General features: G+C 45.1%; 1 protein-coding gene across 4 annotated transcripts; it reads left to right on the plus strand.

The window, feature by feature from the left end:
- On the plus strand, positions 1–21,956 carry LOC121536568 (immunoglobulin-like domain-containing receptor 2). Of its 4 annotated transcripts, XM_041843947.2 has the most exons (10): positions 2–184; positions 3,341–3,676; positions 4,902–5,021; positions 8,457–8,513; positions 9,814–9,960; positions 10,051–10,215; positions 10,553–10,657; positions 16,881–17,082; positions 17,289–17,997; positions 20,929–21,956. In XM_041843947.2, the coding sequence occupies exons 1-10, from the start codon at positions 142–144 to the stop codon at positions 20,962–20,964; spliced, it is 1,920 nt and encodes a 639-aa protein (XP_041699881.1). In that variant the 5' UTR covers positions 2–141; the 3' UTR covers positions 20,965–21,956. The 4 variants fall into 4 exon arrangements, with proteins under 4 accessions (XP_041699882.1, XP_041699881.1, XP_041699883.1 ...); XM_041843948.2 differs by lacking the exon at positions 8,457–8,513 and having other exon boundaries at positions 1–184; XM_041843949.2 differs by lacking the exon at positions 10,553–10,657 and having other exon boundaries at positions 3–184; positions 16,878–17,082.
- The last annotated feature ends 823 nt before the right edge of the window (positions 21,957–22,779 follow it).

A 22,779-nucleotide genomic window follows, 5' to 3' on the forward strand; every position in this document is an offset into this window, starting at 1 on the left:
ACACTCCCTCTAGTCTCCGATTGACACTTCGCCTCTCCCGGTGTTTTTATGAGCACTCAGAGGACAAAGAATGAGTCAAAGAACGGGCAGGATGAAAATGAGGATTAATTCTCTCTGATTGCGAAACCTTTTATTCGAAAAATGAACTGGCTGTTAGATCGATGGATTATTTTGTGTTTAACAGGTATATATGTTCCTTGTTTTTGTTTGTTTACTCACTCAACATGTTATTTTGTCATCTGTCTGAGAAAGCAGTGAACGTAACAGGTTGATCTGTCTTGCAGAGGGTTAATTCCATCTCTTTCTACCTCTACAGTAGCCTTACCTACAACCTCAATATGACTATTGGACTCCCTTTATTTTGATTGATATAAACAGACCTTTGGCTGTCCACTTGTTTCGCGGGGTTCATCTGAATTGCTGTATTTTATTAGATGGAATACGTGCAGTGATAATAACCTTAGCTACTCTTGTTTTTCACTATTGTGTTTTGTCGTAAATTACAGGAGGAATGTGTGGAATATGAAAGATGCTATAGTAAAAACACGGTTATTTCATTTAAATAGGTACTGTTATTCAGACAATATCCATGGTATGCATGCACCCCAATGGGTCACATAAACATCTACTAGGCAGAGAATCATTGGTCCTCTATAATAACTTACTCTGAGGGTCTACTATGAAATATAATTTTGTAGATCAGTCTGATATTTGGGTAGTGGTCTCTGTCGTGTTAACCACATTTTTCACGTTTAATTTGGTAAATTAATAGTAATTTTACCATTATTTAATCTAGTATTTTGAATAGTTTTTTTTTTCAATAGACCTATACAAAACAAATCTGTGTCTAGTTTATAGGCCCTATAGGAAGTCATGTCTGTGTTTGAATGCCTCGCAGGAAAATGGTGTCAGTTGTTGAAGGAGGAAAGGGTGTGATGTGGACAGGAAGCATGGAGTGACTCAGAGCTTTGACCAAGAAGAGCCTAGTAGACTTGAATAGTAAGCTCAGTTTGTGTAGTAGCCCACTCATCAAGAAAACACTATTTAATGGTGTATGTTAGATAGTTGCATGTGTTTACAAATGTGTTTTGAAGTGCCTGGTTACATGTATGGACACTTTTTGTGTTCTCTAACAGAGAGATGCTGAGACAGGCTCACACTTTGGAGCAAAGGTTCCAGAATACAGTGACAATGTTTGTTTTGGTTGTACGTGAATCCTGTGGTTACTAAGGTGTCCCACCCTGTCCATTCTCTCTGTCCCTATCTCCCCTCACTACACTGTAAGGACCTCTTCTAACGGTTTGGTTCAAATACCTAACAGCTAATTGGCTGTTCACACCCGACTGGACCAGATGAGATTATTTCATTGGTTGGAGTCCTCCCATCCCCCTCCTCCATTCTACTGTCCACATAGGATCCTCCAGGATGAGGGGGGGCTTACTAATGCCAAACAATGGGCCAATGGGCCATGAACAAAAGGACAAAGGGAGGGCCACAGCTACCCCGTGGAAGGAATTTAGGAGCACCGTTCCTCTCCCTGCTATCTCTCCTCCCACTTTATTTTTCTCCATCCCTCTCATATTCAAAATGAAAACAAACACAAACAAACAAACGGAACTGTCACCTCTCTCTCTCTCTCTCTCTCTCTCTCTCTCTCTCTCTCTCTCTCTCTCTCTCTCTCTCTCTCTCTCTCCCTCTGTCTCTCTCTCTCTCATTTGTTTTGTATTCTCCAGAGGTAACACATCTTCTTCAGACTCTGTAGGAGGAGTGGGTGAACCGTTGGTGTAGGGTCAGATATTTATTTGAAGGCCATCATCATGAATCACCCTGGCTCTTCTTTGGTACAAAGTGTAAAATGGCTTCCCTCCTTGTCTCATTCCCTTCATATGCATTAAACTGCTCCTAAGGAGAGAGTTGCTGGGTAGAACGCTTTGTTGTGATTTCCTCTTTTCTGGGAAATGTTTGGAGTCAGTTCCTGCTGCCTGCCCCACCCAGACCTAATGGGACTGGGAAATGTTTGGAGTCAGTTCCTGCTGCCTGCTCCACCCAGACCTAATGGGAATGGGAAATGTTTTGAGTCAGTACCTGCTCCCTGCTCCACCCAGAACTAACGGGAATGGGAAATGTTTGGAGTCAGTTCCTGCTGCCTGCTCCACCCAGACCTAATGGGACTGGGAAATTTTTTTGAGTCAGTACCTGCTCCCTGCTCCACCCAGAACTAACGGGACAGGTTGGAGCTGTAGACTGATCTGGTTCTGGCCCCCTCACTGTTCCTCTTTATTATGATAACCTCCTACCTCCCTACTGCCGTCCTGCCCCCGCTCCCCACGCACAGCGGAATGTAGTCCCTGTGACCAGGAGAGAGGAGCCCCCATCCCATCTCTGTCTGTCTCTCCTCCCCTTTAGATATTATGCAAATCACCACTTGGTATTCTCCCAGTTGGAGACTGAGTTGGAGTCATCATTACACACACACACAAACACACACACACACCCTCAAACACAGGTTCACGCTGTGGATCCAGACCAGATGTTTTCAGGCGTTGGTGAATTCAAGTCATCACTTTCACAACTCTTATCTCACCACTCCATCTCCCTATCTTATATTCTCTCTGTTCTCAGCCTTTTATCTGAACCACTGAACATCAGGAGCATTCCACCTCTGCAGTCTGTCTTTGATAGGCTCCCTGTGGGGTAGAAAACAAATAAACCCCCTCTTGAGTTTAGTGGTCTGGAATCCCCCTTAACCTTTTGGATGTGCAAGGGGTATGTAAGGGAGAGTTGGACTGAAAAAAATGGGTAGAGGCTATATTATTATAATAATAATAATAATAATAATAATAATAATAATAATAATAATAATACATGGGACTTATATAGTACTTTTTAAAGAGACAAAGCTGCTTGGTTCAAGTGATGATGGACTGGTTGCGTTTCAAAGCTGGTGTTGGAGAGCATTCAACTGTGAAGTCAAATCTCTCCTTTACATTTGCATGTTTCACTGGCTATTCAAAATATACTGTATGTTAAAGGCCTTATATGCACACTGCTGTTAGTGAGCATTTCACTGTCAGTCCACACCTGTTATTTACGAAGCATGTGATGAATAGAATTAGATTTTGATAGAAAATGTGATTTGATATGTAGAATGGGACATCTATCACCATGCCTTTTTACCATTCATAGGTCTGTGTTTTTAACCTTTCCGTGAAAATATAATATGGAATTGTTTTGATTATTGGAATTAATAACTTCTCCCCCTCTCTTTTCTCTGTCATTTTCTTTCATTGTGTGTGTGTGTGTGTGTGTCCATGTTTGTGCATGTTTTTGTGTGTGTCAGTCTGTGTGTGTGCTGGGGTGCAGGTGACCGTTCGGGAGGAGAGGCGTTTGGCCATGCTCTTCCAGTCCGTGGTGCTTCAGTGCCAGTACCACACGCCCTCCACCCAGACCCCTGTGGTGCAGTGGTGGTACAAGTCCTACTGCCGTGACCGCACGCGAGACTCCTTCACCTTCACCTTCACCGAGAGCCTGGGGGTCCAGGGGTCTGAGCTGGGCGCCGCGGCCCAACTGGAGTGCTCCGACAGCAGCCGCACCGTCCGCATCGTAGCCTCGGGCCAGGGAGCCTCCATGACGCTGGCTGAGCACTACAAGGGCCGAGACATCGCCATCGTCAACAGTACTGTGAAGATTTCTAATTAGTTGATTTGTGTTGTGTTTATTTAAGTTGTGTGCGTGTGTGGAGGTGTTTATAGTTTAATGAGCTGTTATGTGTATGACTAGAAGGCTGTGCTTGTGAAAATGTTGTGAGGGAACGCAATACATACACACACTCACGCACACGCACACGCTTAAATGCTGGTTACAGTATGCCAGTGCTTTAGTGTTATAAGCGGTGGTCCGTCATAGCCTGTGTCTATTGTCCCAGTCTCTCTACTGTGTGATCCGTCTCCCAACAGGAAACGTGACTGCTTGTGCTCGGCTTTTCCGGTTCCTCAAATAGTCCTTCTCTGTCTCTGCTTCACAATAGACCAGGCTCCACTAACACACACACACACACACACACACACACACACACACACACACACACACACACACACACACACACACATTAAAGGGATAATTCACCCAAATTACAAAATCACATGTTGGTTTCCTTACCCTGGACAAAGTATGACAGCAGTCCATGCTTTGGTTTAGTTTCCCTGGCACTGTTTCCAAATGATAACGTTTTAGCATTTTTGGTACAAATCCCATCCAAGTCATGAGACCCATTATTAACATTTTAAAAATCATCTATAAGTTACTTTGTTGAGCTTCACAATACATTTTAGATACTTTCGGATGATTTGCTAATATCGGTGCCATGACTTGAATGAGGTTTGTGCCACAAATCCTAAAATATTAGCATTTGGAAACAGTGCCAGGGAAGCTAAACCAAAGCATGGATTGCTGTCATACCTTGTCCACAGACAGCTTACAAGGTAAGGAAACCAATATGTAATTTGGGTGAACTATCCCCTTAACGACACTGCCCCCTGTTCACAATGGAGTGGTCTCTACACACACTGCCCTCTCTTATCCTATTCACAATGAACCACCCCATTGAGCTCCTTATCAAAAGGAAACACCCACCTTCTTGTTCTGCCTTCCTTTTAACTAAACACCCTCCTGTTTTCGTAAATCATAATAGAAATATGCAGGATGTATGAATGTGTCAAATGTCAATGTATCTTTGAGGATTGTTCAGTACATTGTTTTACTAATGGTATATAATCCTATGACAGTATGCAGTTGTCGATGATTTGTTGTATGGCTTTTATACGTTTTTTCAGATGTTTTTATAGGTTTATCGTTTTTTTCATTCAACCTTTGACCTGACCTCTGACCCTGTACCTGTCCAGAGGCGGACCTGCGGATCGGGGACCTGCAGTGGGGCGACAGCGGCGTGTACTTCTGTAAGATCGTCATCGCAGACGACCTGGAGGGGAAGAACGAGGGCCAGGTGGAGTTACTGGTGCTGGGTGAGCGACCACAGGAAGTGAACCCCTCAGCACACAGGAAGTAAACATTCAACACAGGATGTCAAACCACCTCAACATCAAAGAGGAAGGGATAGAACAGAAATTAACACCAATTTGAACATTCCGTTGGGGCTATCTGTCCTCTCTTATTTTGAGGTCCTTTCTCGTCTGAAAGGATTTTGAAGTTGGGAGTTGAGGCAATAGGAAACAAGTATACACTTATTTATTGTCTTGTCTCACTTTCTGAACCTTACCACAGCACCTCAGCATAAGATCTATTGATTTGTGCCGTTGCAGTCTGAAATGCCAGTCTGAAATGCTGAGCATCGTGTGTGTGGGGGGGGGGGTGCACATTCCAACGTGCACTTAGAAATGCTGCCATGACAACGGGCCGAAAAGACATGCGCTGCTGCTCTACACGGTTCTGATCCTCTCCGAGAGGACCTATTGTTTGGCTGAGCTTACCGTTGTACAACAGCAGACATAACCCTGACATAGCCATACATAAACCTTTATAACCTCAAATATAGTGTCAGTATAGGCCAGGTAGACATAGGCTACATAACAGAGAGCTCACAACATACAGTACCTATGTGGAATAAGGTCATTACACATACATTACAGAGAGTAGTTCTAGGTAATTGTTGTGAGCTATGTAATCCACTTCTTAAATTGTTTCCATGGCAAAAAAAAAATTGGGGGGAGTAAAGCATGTTAAGGGTCAGTGGTGTAGCAGTGGCGCAGTGGGATCTCTAGGGTGCCACTAGAGATCCTGGTTCGAATCCAGGCTCTGTCGTAGCCGGCCGCGACCGGGAGACCCATGGGGCGGCGCACAATTGGCCCAGCGTCGTTGAGTTTAGGGGAGGGAATGGCCGGCAGGGATGTAGCTCAGTTGGTAGAGCATGGCGTTTGCAACGCCAGGGTTGTGGGTTCGATTCCCACGGGGGGCCAGTATGAAAAAATAAAAAAATAAAAAATAATGTATGCACTCACTAACTGTAAGTCGCTCTGGATAAGAGCGTCTGCTAAATAACTAAAATGTAACTGTAAAATGTGGCAGGATAATGGTCAGTGGTGTGGCAGGTTAAGGGTCAGTGGTGTAGCAGGTTAAGGGTCAGTAGTGTAGCAGGTTAAGGGTCAGTGGTGTGGCAGGTTAAGGGTCAGTAGTGTAGCATGTTAAGGGTCAGTAGTGTAGCATGTTAAGGGTCAGTGGTGTGGCAGGTTAATGGTCAGTGGTGTAGCAGGTTAAGGGTCAGTGGTGTGGCAGGTTAAGGGTCAGTGGTGTGGCAGGTTAAGGGTCAGTGGTGTAGCAGGTTAAGGGTCAGTGGTGTGGCAGGTTAAGGGTCAGTAGTGTAGCAGGTTAATGGTCAGTGGTGTAGCAGGTTAAGGGTCAGTGGTGTAGCATGTTAAGGGTCAGTGGTGTAGCAGGTTAATGGTCAGTGGTGTAGCATGTTAAGGGTCAGCTGTGTGGTGGGACAACAGAGGAGCTGACTTTGGCCTTGTACACACACCACCAGAGTTTGAGTTGTTGAACCCATTTTAATTCCTTCAGAGTTTGTCTGTTTATGTCTTAGAACCCCCCCTCCTACTCCTCTGACCGAGTGGGCCCGGTCTCCCTTCTCTCTCTCAGGTTACTGTCTGCTGTATTTATATGACTGTTGAGGGCTAGGAGAGCTCAATGCATAGCACAAGGATGACTGTGCCCCCATGGTGGGACTGAGACTGACTTCCTAAACTGTCTCCTATATTCGTTCCTCTTTTTCTCAGCTTCCCTCCTTCTCTCCTTCTCCTGTTCTCCCTTTCTCTCAGCTTCCCTCCTTCTCTCCTTCTCCTGTTCTCCCTTTCTCTCAGCTTTCCTCCCTCTCTCCTTCTCCTGTTCTCTTTCTCTCAACTTCCCTCCCTCTCTCCTTCTCCTGTTCTCTTTCTCTCAGCTTCCCTCCCTCTCTCCTTCTCCTGTTCTCTTTCTCTCAGCTTCCCTCCCTCTATCCTTCTCCTGTTCTCTTTCTCTCAGCTTCCCTCCCTCTCTCCTTCTCCTGTTCTCTTTCTCTCAGCTTCCCTCCCTCTCTCCTTCTCCTGTTCTCTTTCTCTCAGCTTCCCTCCCTCTTTCCTTCTCCTGTTCTCTTTCTCCCAGCTTCCCTCCCTCTCTCTTTCTCCTGTTCTATTTCTCTCAGCTTCCATCCCTCTCTCCTTCTCCTGTTCTATTTCTCTCAGCTTCCCTCCCTCTCTCCTTCTCCTGTTCTCTTTCTCCCAGCTTCCCTCCCTCTCTCTTTCTCCTGTTCTATTTCTCTCAGCTTCCATCCCTCTCTCCTTCTCCTGTTCTATTTCTCTCAGCTTCCATCCCTCTCTCCTTCTCCTGTTCTATTTCTCTCAGCTTCCCTCCCTCTCTCCTTCTCCTGTCCTCTCTTTCTCATAATTACATTTTCCACTGCTTTATATTTTTTTGTATAGTTTCTCCCCTCTCTCAGGTTACTGAGCTCAGCTAGGTTTATATGACTCAGTGCCAGAGAAGGGTGGTAGGATCAGGTGTGTGTGTGTGTGTGTGTGTGTGTGTGTGTGTGTGTGTGTGTGTGAGGGCGTGGTCCCATTACAACACCATTCTCTCTCTATTTGTCTCTATATTTGTCTCTCTCTCTATTGCCCTTTATCCTTCTCTCATTCAATTTCAATTTCAATTTAAGGGCTTTATTGGCAAACGTATGTTAACATTGCCAAAGCAAGTGAAGTAGATAGTAAACAAAAGTGAAATAAACAATAAATATGAACAGTAAACATTACACTCAGAAGTTCCAAAAGAATAAAGACATTTCAAATGTCATGTTATGTCTATATCCCATGTTATGTCTATATCCAGTGTTGTAACAATGTGCAAATATCACTCTCTGTCTTTATCTTCCTTAACCTTTCTGTCTCCTCCTCTGTGTGTCTCTCGCCGTATCACATTTAGCAGAAACAAAGCAGCCATTGTTACCATGGCTGACCCTCTTTCCCAATGAGCTCCGATGGTTAATTGGTGTCCCAGAATGCTTCAGTGTAGTGTCTGTCCCCGTTACACTCGGACCATTTTCCCATCCCCCCTTCCCACAGTAGACTGAGGTAGTATGTGTGAAGTGGATGTGAAAATCAAACAGCATCACACTTTCAACTTTGTCTTCACTCCTATTAACTTCTGTCAAATGTATTAAATTCTCTCAAATGTTTGAATCATGGGAAATTATTAACGATGATGATGATCACTTTGGCTTTAGCATCAGTATTGAAGAATAGTTTGACTGTTCTTTTCCTGGGCTCCTCTTTCAATTAATCTGTCTGGTAATCTCTATGCATGACTCTTTGTCAATAACTCCATCTGATTGGCTGATTTGCCTCAACTTTGACCTCTGCCCTCTGCTACTTCCTGTCTGCTGCGCCTCACCTCTGCTCTCCTTCTCTCTGCAGGTAGGACAGGTGTGCTGGATGATCTCCTGCCTGAGTTTGATGTGGCGATTATGCCAGGTACGGCTGCCTGCCTCCTCGCCCGCTGGCTACTGTCTGTCTGTGTGTCTGTGTGTGTGTATGCCAAAAATGGCTGCCTTTTCACCCCACCTGTTCCTTCCTTACCTGTTCCCCTCAGTGGCATCACCTGCTCTGGCTCTGCTAACCCTGTTCTCTCACTGTCCAATCAGCTTCTGGGAATCTTGAATGATTTAACAACTGCAGAGTAAAGGACAAATCAGCTCGTTGCCTCATCTTATATTCCGCCTCTGCGCCGTCAAGCATTAACTCACTCTCACAATCATATTCTTGCTACATGACTTAATGCATATGGCACATTTAAAACTCTCCTCAATGGAGCAATGCTAGTTATTCACAAGAAACCCTACCCCCTCTCTCTTTTGAAGATGAGATCTCTCTCTGAAGAGGTCCACTTGGGATGTGTGTTTTCACAAGGGGCTGACCAAAGTGGTGTGTTTGTCGTCCTTGGTCACGACCTGAGGAAGTTCATCATTAGTGTTGGGATGCTTTAGTGATGTGAGGCTGTGATAAGCCAGCAAGCCCTGCCTCTCTACACCCTGAGCATTGGAGGGTTATTATTACCATGTATGTCAATGGTTATTACGGATGTGGAGAGAGGACAGAGATGCAGAAGATGTAACTGTAGTAAGTAACATGTAGTAACTCACTCAAGTAACAAGATGTGTATCTTTACTGTTTGTGGGATCTGTGGTCTCATTGATCTGTGTCTGTGTTCCATAGTGGGTGTTTGTGGGATCTGTGGTCTCATTGATCTGTGTCTGTGTTCCATAGTGGGTGTTTGTGGGATCTGTAGTCTCATTGATCTGTGTCTGTGTTCCATAGTGGGTGTTTGTGAGATCTGTAGTCTCATTGATCTGTGTCTGTGTTCCATAGTGGGTGTTTGTGGGATCTGTAGTCTCATTGATCTGTGTCTGTGTTCCATAGTGGGTGTTTGTGGGATCTGTGGTCTCATTGATCTGTGTCTGTGTTCCATAGTGGGTGTTTGTGGGATCTGTAGTCTCATTGATCTGTGTCTGTGTTCCATAGTGGGTGTTTGTGGGATCTGTAGTCTCATTGATCTGTTTCTGTGTTCCATAGTGGGTGTTTGTGGGATCTGTAGTCTCATTGATCTGTTTCTGTGTTCCATAGTGGGTGTTTGTGGGATCTGTAGTCTCATTGATCTGTTTCCGTGTTCCATAGTGGGTGTTTGTGGGATCTGTAGTCTCATTGATCTGTTTCTGTGTTCCATAGTGGGTGTTTGTGGGATCTGTAGTCTCATTGATCTGTTTCTGTGTTCCAGAGTGGGTGTTTGTGGGATCTGTATCCCTGGGCAGTATCCTGTTCCTGTTGTTGATGGGGATTTGCTGGTGTCAGTGCTGCCCTCATTCCTGCTGCTGCTACCTCCGCTGCTGCTGCTGCCCCGACACCTGCTGCTGCCCACGCCACCGTGAGTAACACACACACACACAGCCTTACATTCACATGCTTCCCTTTTTAAAAGTTTAGGATTTTCATTTTATTTTTTACTGTTTTCCAGTCTATGAGGCGGGGAAGATGGTGAAGAGGGGCCAGCCTCCCCAGGTTGTTGTGTACCCCCCCTACTGCATCCCTGGGGTCCCCGCCATGGTTCCCTTCGCTCCACCGTCCCTCGCTGACCCTAAGATGGTCTCCCTCCCCTCAGTGGAGAACAACCTGGCTGGGGGTGAGTGACCCGCCCCACACCTGGGCTCGTCCTGTCAGACTGCAGGAACTGGACAAGCCACTGTGCATTGTGGGAAATTTAGTTTTGCATGATATATCACAGTAACACTAACTACCGTTTGTAGAGGGTCATCTGAGTTAACTAACCCTCTTCTTATGTTGGTCCTCATCTTCTGACCCTAACCTGGGTGGAGTTGTCTATGACCGGACCTGCGTTCGAGTGTGTGTGTGTGTGTGTGTGTGTGCATCCGTGTTTTTGTTTGTGTAAGTGTGTTTCTACTGTCCGTAGTGGCTTTGATCCTTGAAATAAGTGTGTGTGGGTGTGTCCGTGTCCACAGTACGCAGTGGCTATCGTCTCCAGCCCAATCACAGTCAGGACTCTATGAAGGTTCTGTACTACGTAGAGAAGGAGTTTCCCTCTGCCAAGATGGCTCCTCTACAATGTAAGCCTGTACAGAGTCAGTAGTTCCTCAATAATCACTTTTGTGTGTGTGTGTGTGTGTGTGTGTGTGTGTGTGTGTGTGTGTGTGTGTGTGTGTGTGTTGATGGGTTGGTGTATCTGCGTCTGTGTTTAATGTGTGTATCTTTGTTAGTAAAGGTTGGTCCTCATCAGAAACCCTCCATTAAATTCTCCAATAACTATTCATTTCCCCATTAGTAACAAACCAACCCTGATTACACTAACTGTCATCAATACCATCTACTGAGAGAATCCATCTGTGTTGAATCGGTCAAATGTTGTTTGGTAACATTAGAAGAACTACCTATAAACTGCTTATAAACCACTATAAATAAATATTTATTATGTTTTTTTCCCCCTCATCAATCTACACAAATACCCATAATGACAAAGCAAAACCAGGTTTTTAGAAATATCACATTTACATAGGTATTCAGAGCCTTTACTCAGTACTTTGTTGAAGCACCTTTGGCAGCGATTACAGCTTTGAGTCTTCTTGGGTATGACGCTACAAGCTTGGCACACCTGTTCAAGTCTGGGCTCTGACTGGGCCACTCAAGGACATTCAGAGACTTGTCCCGAAGCCACTCCTGTGTTGTCTTGGCTGTGTGCTTCAAATCAAATCAAATCAAATCAAATTTTATTGGTCACATGCGCCGAATACAACAGGTGCAGACATTACAGTGAAATGCTTACTTACAGCCCTTAACCAACAGTGCATTTATTTTAAACAAAAAAAAGTAAGAATAAAACAACAACAAAAAAAGTGTTGAGAAAAAAAGAGCAGAAGTAAAATAAAGTGACAGTAGGGAGGCTATATATACAGTAAAATAAAGTGACAGTAGGGAGGCTATATATACAGGGGGGTACCGTTGCAGAGTCAATGTGCGGGGGCACCGGCTAGTTGAGGTAGTTGAGGTAATATGTACATGTGGGTAGAGTTAAAGTGACTATGCATAAATACTTAACAGAGTAGCAGCAGCGTAAAAGGATGGGGTGGGGGGGCAGTGCAAATAGTCCGGGTAGCCATGATTAGCTGTTCAGGAGTCTTATGGCTTGGGGGTAGAAGCTGTTGAGAAGTCTTTTGGACCTAGACTTGGCACTCCGGTACCGCTTGCCGTGCGGTAGCAGAGAGAACAGTCTATGACTAGGGTGGCTGGAGTCTTTGACAATTTTGAGGGCCTTCCTCTGACACCACCTGGTATAGAGGTCCTGGATGGCAGGGAGCTTTGCCCCAGTGATGTACTGGGCCGTACGCACTACCCTCTGTAGTGCCTTGCGGTCAGAGGCCAAGCAGTTGCCATACCAGGCGGTGATGCAACCAGTCAGGATGCTCTCGATGGTGCAGCTGTAGAATTGTTTGAGGATCTGAGGACCCATGCCAAATCTTTTTAGTCTCCTGAGGGGGAATAGGCTTTGTCGTGCCCTCTTCACGACTGTCTTGGTGTGTTTGGACCATGATAGTTCGTTGGTGATGTGGACACCAAGGAACTTGAAGCTCTCAACCTGTTCCACTACAGCCCCGTCGATGAGAATGGGGGCGTGCTCAGTCCTCTTTTTTTTCCTGTAGTCCACAATCATCTCCTTTGTCTTGGTCACGTTGAGGGAGAGGTTGTTGTCCTGGCACCACACGGCCAGATCTCTGACCTCCTCCCTATAGGCTGTCTCATCGTTGTCGGTGATCAGGCCTACCACTGTTGTGTCGTCGGCAAACTTAATGATGGTGTTGGAGTCGTGCCTGGCCATGCAGTCATGGGTGAACAGAGAGTACAGGAGGGGACTGAGCACGCACCCCTGAGGGGCCCCCGTGTTGAGGATCAGTATGGCAGATGTGTTGTTACCTACCCTTACCACCTGGGGGGCGGCCCGTCAGGGAAGTCCAGGATCCAGTTGCAGAGGGAGGTGTTTAGTCCCAGGATCCTTAGCTTAGTGATGAGCTTAGAGGGCACTATGGTGTTGAATGCTGAGCTGTAGTCAATGAATAGCATTCTCACGTAGGTGTTCCTCTTGTCCAGGTGGGAAAGGGCAGTGTGGAGTGCGATAGAGATTGCATCATCTGTGGATCTGTTGGGGCGGTATGCAAATTGGAGTGGGTCTAGGGTTTCTGGGATTATGCTGTTGATGTGAGCCATGACCAGTCTTTCAAAGCACTTCATGGCTACAGACGTCAGTGCTACGGGTCGGTAGTCATTTAGGCAGGTTATCTTAGAGTTCTTGGGCACGGGGACTATGGTGGTCTGCTTGAAACATGTTGGTATTACAGACTCAGTCAGGGACACGTTGAAAATGTCAGTGAAGACACTTGCCAGTTGGTCAGCACATGCTCGGAGTACACGTCCTGGTAATCCGTCTGGCCCTGCGGCCTTGTGAATGTTGACCTGCTTAAAAGTCTTACTCACATCGGCTACGGAGAGCGTGATCACATAGTCATCCGGAACAGCTGGTGCTCTCATGCATGCTTCAGTGTTGCTTGCCTCGAAGCGAGCATAGAAGTGGTTTAGCTCGTCTGGTAGGCTTGTGTCACTGGGCAGCTCGCGACTGTGCTTCCCTTTGTAGTCTGTAATAGTTTTCAAGCCCTGCCACATCCGACGAGCGTCAGAGCCAGTGTAGTATGATTCAATCTTAGACCTGTATTGACTCTTTGCCTGTTTGATGGTTCGTCGGAGGTCATAGCGGGATTTCTTATAAGCGTCCGGGTTAGAGTCCCGTTCCTTGAAAGCGGCAGCTCTACCCTTTAGCTCAGTGCGGATGTTTCCTGTAATCCATGGCTTCTGGTTGGGGTATGTACGTACGGTCACTGTGGGGACGACATCATCGATGCACTTATTGATGAAGCCAGTGACTGATGTGGTGTACTCCTCAATGCTGTCTGAAGAATCCCCGGAACATGTTCCAGTCTGTGCTAGCAAAACAGTCCTGTAGCTTAGCATCTGCGTCATCTGACCACTTTTTTATTAACCGAATCACTGGTGCTTCCTGCTTCAGTTTTTGCTTATAAGCAGGAATCAGGAGGATAGAGTTATGGTCAGATTTGCCAAATGGAGGGCGAGGGAGAGCTTTGTATGCGTCTCTGTGTGTGGAGTAAAGGTGGTCTAGAGTTTTTTTCCTCTGGTTGCACATTTAACATGCTGGTAGAAATTAGGTAGAACGGATTTAAGTTTCCCTGCATTAAAGTCCCCGGCCACTAGGAGCGCTGCATCTGGATGAGCGTTTTCCTGTTGATTAATGGCCTTGTACAACTCATTCAGTGCAATCTTAATGCCAGCATTGGTTTGTGGTGGTAAATAGACAGCTATGAAAAATATAGATGAAAACTCTCTTGGTAAATAGTGTGGTCTACAGCTTATCATAAGATACTCTACCTCAGGCGAGCAAAACCTCGAGACTTCCTTAGTATTTGATTTTGTGCACCAGCTGTTGTTTACAAATATACAGAGACCGCCACCCCTTGTCTTACCAGAGTCAGACGTTCTGTCCTGCCGATGTAGCGTATAGCCTGCTAGCTGAATGTTATCATTGTTGTCGTTCAGCCACGACTCCGTGAAACATAAGATATTACAGTTTTTAATGTCCCGTTGGTAGGATAACCGTAATCTTAAATCGTCCATTTTATTCTCAAAAGCTTGAACGTTGGCTAATAGGATTGATGGGAGAGGCAGTTTACTCGCTCGCCGTCGGATCCTTACAAGGCACCCGGATCTGCGTCCGCGATATCTCCGTCTCTTCCTCACGCGAATGACGGGGATCTGGGCCTTGTCGGGTGTCTGTAGGATATCCTTCGTGACCGCCTCGTTGAAGAAAAAATCTTCGTCCAATGCGAGGTGAGTAATCGCTGTCCTGATATCCAGAAGCTCTTTTTGGTTATAAGAGACGATGGCAGAAACATTATGTACAAAATAAATTACAAATAACGCGGAAAAACACACATAATAGTACAATTGGTTAGAGGGCTGTAAAACGGCAGCCATCTTCTCCGGCGCTGTTCTATTGCTTCATTGTCCTGTTGGAAGTTGAACCGTCGCCCCAGTCTGAGGTCCTGAGCGCTTTGGAGCAAGTTTTCATCAAGGATCTCTCTGTACTTTGCTCCGTTGATCTTTCTCTCGATCCGGACTAGTCTCCCAGTCCCTGCCACTGAAAAACATCCCCACAGCATGATGCTGCCACTACCATGTTTCACCGTAGGGATGGTGCCAGCTTTCCTCCAGACGTGACGCTTGGCATTCAGGCCAAAGAGTTCAATCTTGGTTTCATCAGACCAGAGAATCTTGTTTCTCATGGTCTGAGAGTCCTTTAGGTGCCTTTTGGAAAACTCCAAGCTGGCTGTCATGTGCCTTTTACTGAGGAGTGGCTTCCGGCTGGCCACTCTACCATAAAGGCCTGATTGGTGGAGTGCTGCAGAGATGGTTGTCATTCTGGAAGGTTCTCCCATCTCCACAGAGGAACTCTGGAGCTCAGTCAGAGTGGCCATCGGGTTCTTGGTCTCCACCCTGACTAAGGCCCTTCTCCCCTGATTGCTCAGTTTGGCCGGGCGGCCAGCTCTAGGACGAGTCTTGGTGGTTCCAAACATATTTAAGAATGATGGAGGCCACTGTGTTCTTGGGGACTTCTTGGGGAAATGTTTTGGTACCCTTCCCCAGATCTGTGCCTCGACACAATCCTGTCTCAGAGCTCTACGGACAATTCCTTCGACCTCATGGCTTGGTTTTTGCTCTGACATGCACTGTCAACTGTGGGACCTTATATAGACAGGTGTGTGCCTTTCCAAATCATGTCCAATCAGTTGAATATACCACAGGTGGACTCCAATCAAGTTGTAGAAACATCTCAAGGATAATCAATGGAAACAGGATGCACCTGAGCTCAATTTTGAGTCTCATAGCAAAGGGTCTGAATACTTATGTAAATAAGGTTTTTATTTGTAATACATTTGCAAACATTTCTAAAAACCTGTTTTCGCTTTGTCATTATGGGTTATTGTGTGTAGATTGATGAGGAACATGTTTTATTTAATCAATTTTAGAATAAGGCTGTAACGTAACAAAATGTGGATAAAGTCAAGGGGTCTGAATACTTTCCGAATGCACTGTATGCCTGTGATATTTACATTTACATTTTTTGATGATATGTGATTGTCCCACCTAGTTATCTTAAGATGAATGCACTAACTGTAAGTCGCTCTAGATAAGAGCATCTGCTAAATGACTCAAATGTAAAAAAAAATATGTGAATTGACTGGACTGTTGCTTTTTCATCAGAAACTATAATATGGCATGGTTCTCTATTTCACATGTTAAGTTCATTAACATACCAGTGGCAGTGTAAGGAGGTATCTATAGTGCTTTGTTGTAAACACACAGACATAGGGGTTGATACATTTTTTGTTAGGACAAATCAGTGGAAATTACAAACTTTAGAAACCTTTTTAAACCTTGAATACACTACAAGTTTTCATTTCCTGCTGTGTGATCAAATTCAGGCAGGTCACCCGTGATACAAGTCAGTATTCGACAGCCATCCATGTCTGAGGACATCGGGAGATGATGTTGAATACCGGCCACTAAGGGCAACAGTGAGCGCTGTTACTTTCAAGTAGGTTTCGGTTTGCTAGGGTGTTTTGGATGGGGATGGTGGATGGGCGTAAGCATTGAATGGTCAAATCCAACGATGGAAAGTTGTTTTCTATATTTTGTTTTAAGCCTATCCCAAACCTTAACCCTTACCTTAACCATTCGGAGTTAATGCCTGAACTTATCACTAACCTTAAAAATGTGGAGTTAATACCTAAACTTAACCTTAAATACTTCGAAATTTGACGTCTGGAACAATTTAGAAATGTGTCGTTTGAGAAACATGGATGAACGTCTCATTCTGATGTGAGACTGTGAGAGCTTGTAATTAAGATCCTACATCTGTATGATGAGGGCCATCAACAAAAGCATTTGCTTTGGAAATAACCAATCTATATTTACACTGATGTCTATGGCTATCAGATGTTGTTTGCATTAGGGGTGATATTTGATGATGTGTATGTGATTGAAGCATAAACATGCTGTGTAGCCTAATGATGGTGGTAAGATGCAATTTCAAAACACTGTAAATAGAACACTGCTGCAAAAAAACTTGCTGCGAAAACAGTTAATTTATAACATTGAAAACCTTTTCTTGAAAGCAGTAACGGTCTCCATAGTGATGTGTTGTCCCAGCAGCCAGTAGCCTATCAGAGCTCAGCTCTCTGCATGAGGGAGGGGACACGGATTTCCGGCAGACCTATCGGACAGTCCAGATGAAATCTCTCCCACCCATCGCTGACCTTGATGACCAATCAGAGCTCATGGCAGCTCCCGTGCACAACAGTCGTCGACCCAGGCATTACCGTGGCAACCACACTGACGACGAGCAAGACAGCAGGTACCAGTTTGAACTGGATCTACAGTACTCAAACTATCTCACCAGGTGTATGTGTGTGTGTGAGAGAGAATAGGATGTTGTATAGGTATTGGATATTTCATTGCTGTATATCTTGTATTTAGTGTAGGAATAAAATGCTAGTTAGCACTGTCTGCCTGCATTTGTATATCTGTACTCTGATTCCCCCTGTCTTCCCTGTTTTCCAGGTGGAACCCTCGCTCTGTGCACCTGGAGAGGAGGACATTGGGCAGCAGGGGGCGTACCGGCTCACTGGATGAGCTGGAGGAGTTTGCTATGTCCTATGGGCCCCGTGCACGGAGGGGCGACCCCCGTGACCAGGACAGGGACTACGACCTGGAGCTATGGGGGAGAGAGCACAGCCCCCCTCGCCGTTTCCACAGAGATAGGGATGACGACTGGCACCCCCGCCGCAGCCCGCCTCCACAGAAGAGGAGGGACATGTGGGACGGCGACAGCGATCTCCCCTCTCGCCCCCACCAGCACGCCCAGGAGGGGAGGGGTTACGATGCCGCCTTCCTCAATGACTTATTGGAGCGCAAGGCGAGGGGGAGGGCAGGAGAGAGGGGGGAGAGAGGAAAGGGGCGGGTTGACGAGGACAGTGACACTCCCTCCAAGGGCAGTTCGAAGGGCAAGGGCAGCGATGGTTTCTACAGCCGGTCACCTAGCAACAGGCCCGAGGAGGATGACCCTTTGCCTCCATACTCGGAGCTGGAGATGGAAAGGTACCGGATGGTCAACGCAACCGTTGAACGTTACCGCATGGTCGAACTGCCTTCAGAACGATATCGCACCACTGACCAGGCCATGCAACCATTCTCCTATACCCGTCCCCCTAAAGGACTGGCCCACACCGTACAGGGGGGCAGAGAGGATAGGGACAACAACCGAAAAATGGTGAGTTACCTTTAGGAGGGTCAAGTTGAAGAACACCCCACCCCTCTCAGGTTATCCCAGCTAGAAGAGCTCAGACGTAGAAAGCCCAGTAGCTCTAACAGTCTCTAACAGACTGCCAACAAGTGTCTTAGTATTACACCAACTGGACATGGTTAGATGGTTAAATCATCTTTATTTTGTGGGTGTTATTTTTTTTTAACTATACTGAACAAAAATATAAACGCAACATGTAAAGTGTTGGTCCCATGTTTCATGAGCTGAAATAAAAGATCCCAGAAATTTTCCATATGCACAAAAAGCTTTTATTTTCTAAAATGTTGTGCACAAATTTGTTTACATCCCTGTCAGTTAGCATTTCTCCTTTGCCAAGATAATCCATCCACCTGACAGGTGTGGCATATCAAGAAACTGATTAAACAGCATGATCATTACGCAGGTGCACCTTGTGCTGGGGACAATAAAAGGCCACTCTAAAATGTGCAGTTTTGTCACATAACACAATGCCACAGATGTCTCAAGTTTTGAGGGAGCGTGCAATTGGCATGCTGACTGCAGGAAAGTCCACCATAGCTGTTGCCAGATAATTTAATGTTAATTTCTCTACCATAAGCCGCCTCCAACGTTGTTTTAGAGAATTTGGCAGTACGTCCAACCGGCCTCACAACCGCAGACCACATGTAACCACGCCAGCCCAGGATCTCCACATCCGGTTTCTTCACCTGCGGGATTGTCTGAGATCAGCCACCCGGAAAGCTGATGAAACTGAGAAGTATTTCTGTCTGTAATAAATCCCTTTTGTGGGGAAAAACTCATTCTGATTTGCTGGGCCTGGCTCCCCAGTGGGTGGGCCTATGCCCTCCCAGGTCCACCCGTGGCTGTGCCCCTGCCCAATCGTGAAATCCATAGATTAGGGCCTAATGAATTTATTTCAATTGACTGATTTCCTTATATAAACTGTAATTCAGTAAAATCGTTGAAATTATTACGTTGCGTTTTATATTTTTTAGTTGAGTATTCGTGCATTCGGAAAGTATTCAGACCCCTTGACTTTTTCCACATTTTGTTACGTTACAGCCTTATTCTACAATGGATTAAATAATTTTTCCCCTCATCAATCTACAAAACAATACCCCATAATGTCAAAGCAAAAACCGTATTTTTTTTTTTACATAAGTATTCAGACCCTTTACTCAGTACTTTGTTGAAGCACCTTTGGCAGCGATTACAGCCTTGTGTCTTCTTGAGTATGACACTGCAAGCTTGGCACACCTGTATTTGGGGAGTTTCTCCCATTCTTCTCTGCAGATCCTCTCAAGCTCTGTCAGGTTGGATGGGGAGCGTCGTTGCACAGCTATTTTCAGGCCTCTCCAGAGATGCTAGATCGGGTTCAAGTCCGGGCTCTGGCTGGGCCACTCAAGGACATTCAGAGACTTGTCCCGAAGCTAGTCCTGCATTGTCTTGGCTGTGTGCTTAGAGTCGTTGTCCTGTTGGAAGGTGAATCTTCACCCCAGTCTGAGGTTCTGAGATCTCTGGAGCAAGTTTTCATCAAGGATCTCACTGTACTTTGCTCCGTTCATCTTTCCCTCGATCCTGACTAGTCTCCCAGTCCCTGCCGCTGAAAAACATCCCCACAGCATGATGCTGCCACCATGCTTCACCGTAGGGATGGTGCCAGCTTTCCTCCATACGTGATGCTTGGCATTCAGGCCAAAGAGTTCAATCTTGGTTTCATCAGACCAGAGAATCTTGTTTCTTATGTTTCTTTAGGTGCCTTTCGGCAAACTCCAAGCTGGCTGTCATGTGCCTTTTACGGAGGAATGGCTTCCGTCTGGCCACTCTACCATAAAGGCCTGATTGGTGGAGTGCTGCAGAAATGGTTGTCCTTCTGGAAGGTTCTCCCATATCCACAGAGGAACTCTGGAGCTCTGTCAGAGTGACTATCAGGTTCTTAGTCACCTCCCTGACCAAGGCCCTTCTCCCTCGATTGCTCAGTCTAGGAAGAGTCTTGGTGGTTCCAAACTTCTTCCATTTAATAATGATGGAGGCCACTGTGTTCGTGGGAACTTTCAATGCTGCAGAAATGTTTTGGTACCCTTCCCCAGATCTGTGCCTCGTCACAATCCTGTCTCGGAGCTCTGCGGACAATTCCTTCGACCTCATGGCTTGGTTTTTGCTCTGACATGCACTGTCAACTGTGGGACCTTATATAGACAGGTGTGCCTTTCCAAATCATGTCCAATCAATTGCATGTATCACAGGTGGACTCCAATCAAGTTGTAGAAACCTCTCAAGGATGATCAATGGAAACAGGATGCACCTGAGCTCAATTTCGAGTCTTATAGCAAAGGGTCTGAATACTTATGTAAATAAGGTATTTCAGTTATTTTATTTTTAATACATTTGCAAACATTTCTAAAAACCTGTTTTTGCTTTGTCATTATGGGGTACTGTGTGTAGAATGATGAGGAAAAACATTTATATAATCCATTTTAGAATCAGGCTGTACCGTAACAAAATGTGGAAAAAGTGAAGGGGTCTGAATACTTTCCGAAAGCACCGTATAAATCAAAACCTTTTCTAACAGTATTTCATATTGATTGGTTGTTATGTGAAAAGAGAGGCAGAAAACACTATTTTGATGTTGTAATTTAGATCAATATTTTGTAAATGATGTAGTCAAGAAAACATCCTCAAGTTTAATGCTTTATTTCAGAGGTAAAAGGTAAAATCTTAATGCCAAAAAGAATGCATGTTCTGTATGTGATTGTATGATATTCTCATGGAACTCACTCACAGACATTACTAACAGAGCATGAGCTGCATGATTGCTGTGGATTCCCACGTTACCTCACTGACCACACCAGACTAATTGAGCATGAGCGGCATGATTGCAGGGTCTCTAACATGGCTCTTGGTGTTTTTCTTTAACAGACCCCTGCTCTGAGCAGAGACTCTCTCATAGTGTGACACACCAGAGAGAACTCGAGCCTGTGCCTGCACAGCACTGCCAGTATTGAGAATCACACTCACTTAAAACATCACGCATCAGCCTGGGAGAGACTAACTGATCATCCTCATCATCAACAACCTCAAGAGGCTTATCCAATAGAAGGCTTCAATCCACAGAAGGAAGGCACCTTGCACGGATCACGAAAAGACAATGGAACGTGCATTGTTTATGCATCGATGAAGGAACATTTGGACACCATTTTGTTTGTATGTGTGTTGAGCGTGCATGCATTACAAACACACCATTTGAATGGGTATGTATGGGTCCAACGTGTGTGTGAAGCATTTGTGTGGATGTGCACTGTACTGCGTGTCCATATTCAGATTTATCTGTGAAACTCAAACGAAGCATTCCACAGAGCAGTCCCCCTCTCTCACCTATAAAGCATGGTGACAGTTAGTTCCCGTGAAGTTGCGCTGACAGCAATGATATGATTAGGGGTATTGGTAGGTATCGATCGATAGGTATTGATTAGGTGTGGAGGGAGAGCTAGGATAAGGGGTTAAAAAAAGGAAAGTAATCAAATAAACTTCATATGATCAATTCATGTGTGTTAAGTGCAGGATTGTTTTGATAAATTCTAAACATCTATATTTGCCAACTTGCCATTATAATTGTACCTCCAATACTCCCCCACGTGTCATACATTTCATCAGACTATAAGAAACATATAATAGGTGTCAATTGTGCCATAAAAAAGGCAACTCAGGTTCACCTGCCTTCATTGTGTGTGTGTGTGTCATATACTGTACCTACTGAGCTTGAATTTGTATTACAGATTTGCAATTGCATTGTAATGGTTTCTTTATTAGCCCACAGTATTAATTGAACAGGCCCTTATTGGCCACAGGTAACTGGTTTGAAACTGTGCCATTCAGCCATAGCAGATGTTTGTATTTCACTTGTTTGACATTGATGATTTTGATATAAACGTCCGTTGCCTATCTTAGATTGTGCCACTGTGTGTGATTATTATGCCCTTTTATGTGTGTTTACATTGGATATGGAGTGTGTGTTTCTTATCGCTATCTATGTTAACCGATTAATACACACACAGTGCTTGCTCACAACTTTATTTACACACACAAACACCACAGATATACACAACTCTTCTAAGTTGGATGACATCACAATATCAGGAAGGAAGCTTTCGCTTCAGCATCTGGCCTTGACAGGTGCAGAATCCCTCTTCACTGTACGAATGGAGTGCATTTCATTTATAAACCACATTTCACAAGGTCTCAAAGCTCTTTACATTGGGTCCAGAAGAGCTGTTGAGCGTGGAACTCAAGCTGGCCTGTTTTTGTGTTGAGTGAATAAAGCTTGATTGCATGTTGGAGAGAGAGTTGAAAAGACTATTAACACAAAAGCACCCCTAGGCTTGTTTAACGTCACCACCCTTCAATGCTGGGACTTGGCCAAACTTTATAAAGCGACTGTCTACCACAAGTATGAATAGAGCCTTAGAATAGAACCACACCAACAGTATGAATAGAGCCTTAGAATAGAACCACACCAACATTATGAATAGAGCCTTAGAATAGAACCACACCAACAGTATGAATAGAGCCTTAGAATAGAACCACACCAACAGTATGAATAGAGCCTTAGAATAGAACCACACCAACAGTATGAATAGAGCCTTAGAATAGAACCACACCAACAGTATGAATAGAGCCTTAGAATAGAACCACACCAACAGTATGAATAGAGCCTTAGAATAGAACCACACCAACAGTATGAATAGAGCCTTAGAATAGAACCACACCAAC

This window comes from Coregonus clupeaformis, chromosome 23 (genome assembly GCF_020615455.1).
Source record: "Coregonus clupeaformis isolate EN_2021a chromosome 23, ASM2061545v1, whole genome shotgun sequence".
In the NCBI taxonomy this organism is placed as follows: Eukaryota; Metazoa; Chordata; class Actinopteri; order Salmoniformes; family Salmonidae; genus Coregonus; species Coregonus clupeaformis.

What these genes read in the sequence shown, in the direction of transcription:
- LOC121536568 (XM_041843947.2), top strand. Translation starts at nt 142, where the DNA reads ATGAACTGGCTGTTAGATCGATGGATTATTTTGTGTTTAACAG. An exon ending in CAAGATGGCTCCTCTACAAT is followed by an intron (nt 10,658 to 16,880) that starts GTAAGCCTGTAC and finishes TTGTCCCAGCAG; the next exon opens with CCAGTAGCCTATCAGAGCTC. An exon ending in GACGACGAGCAAGACAGCAG is followed by an intron (nt 17,083 to 17,288) that starts GTACCAGTTTGA and finishes CCTGTTTTCCAG; the next exon opens with GTGGAACCCTCGCTCTGTGC.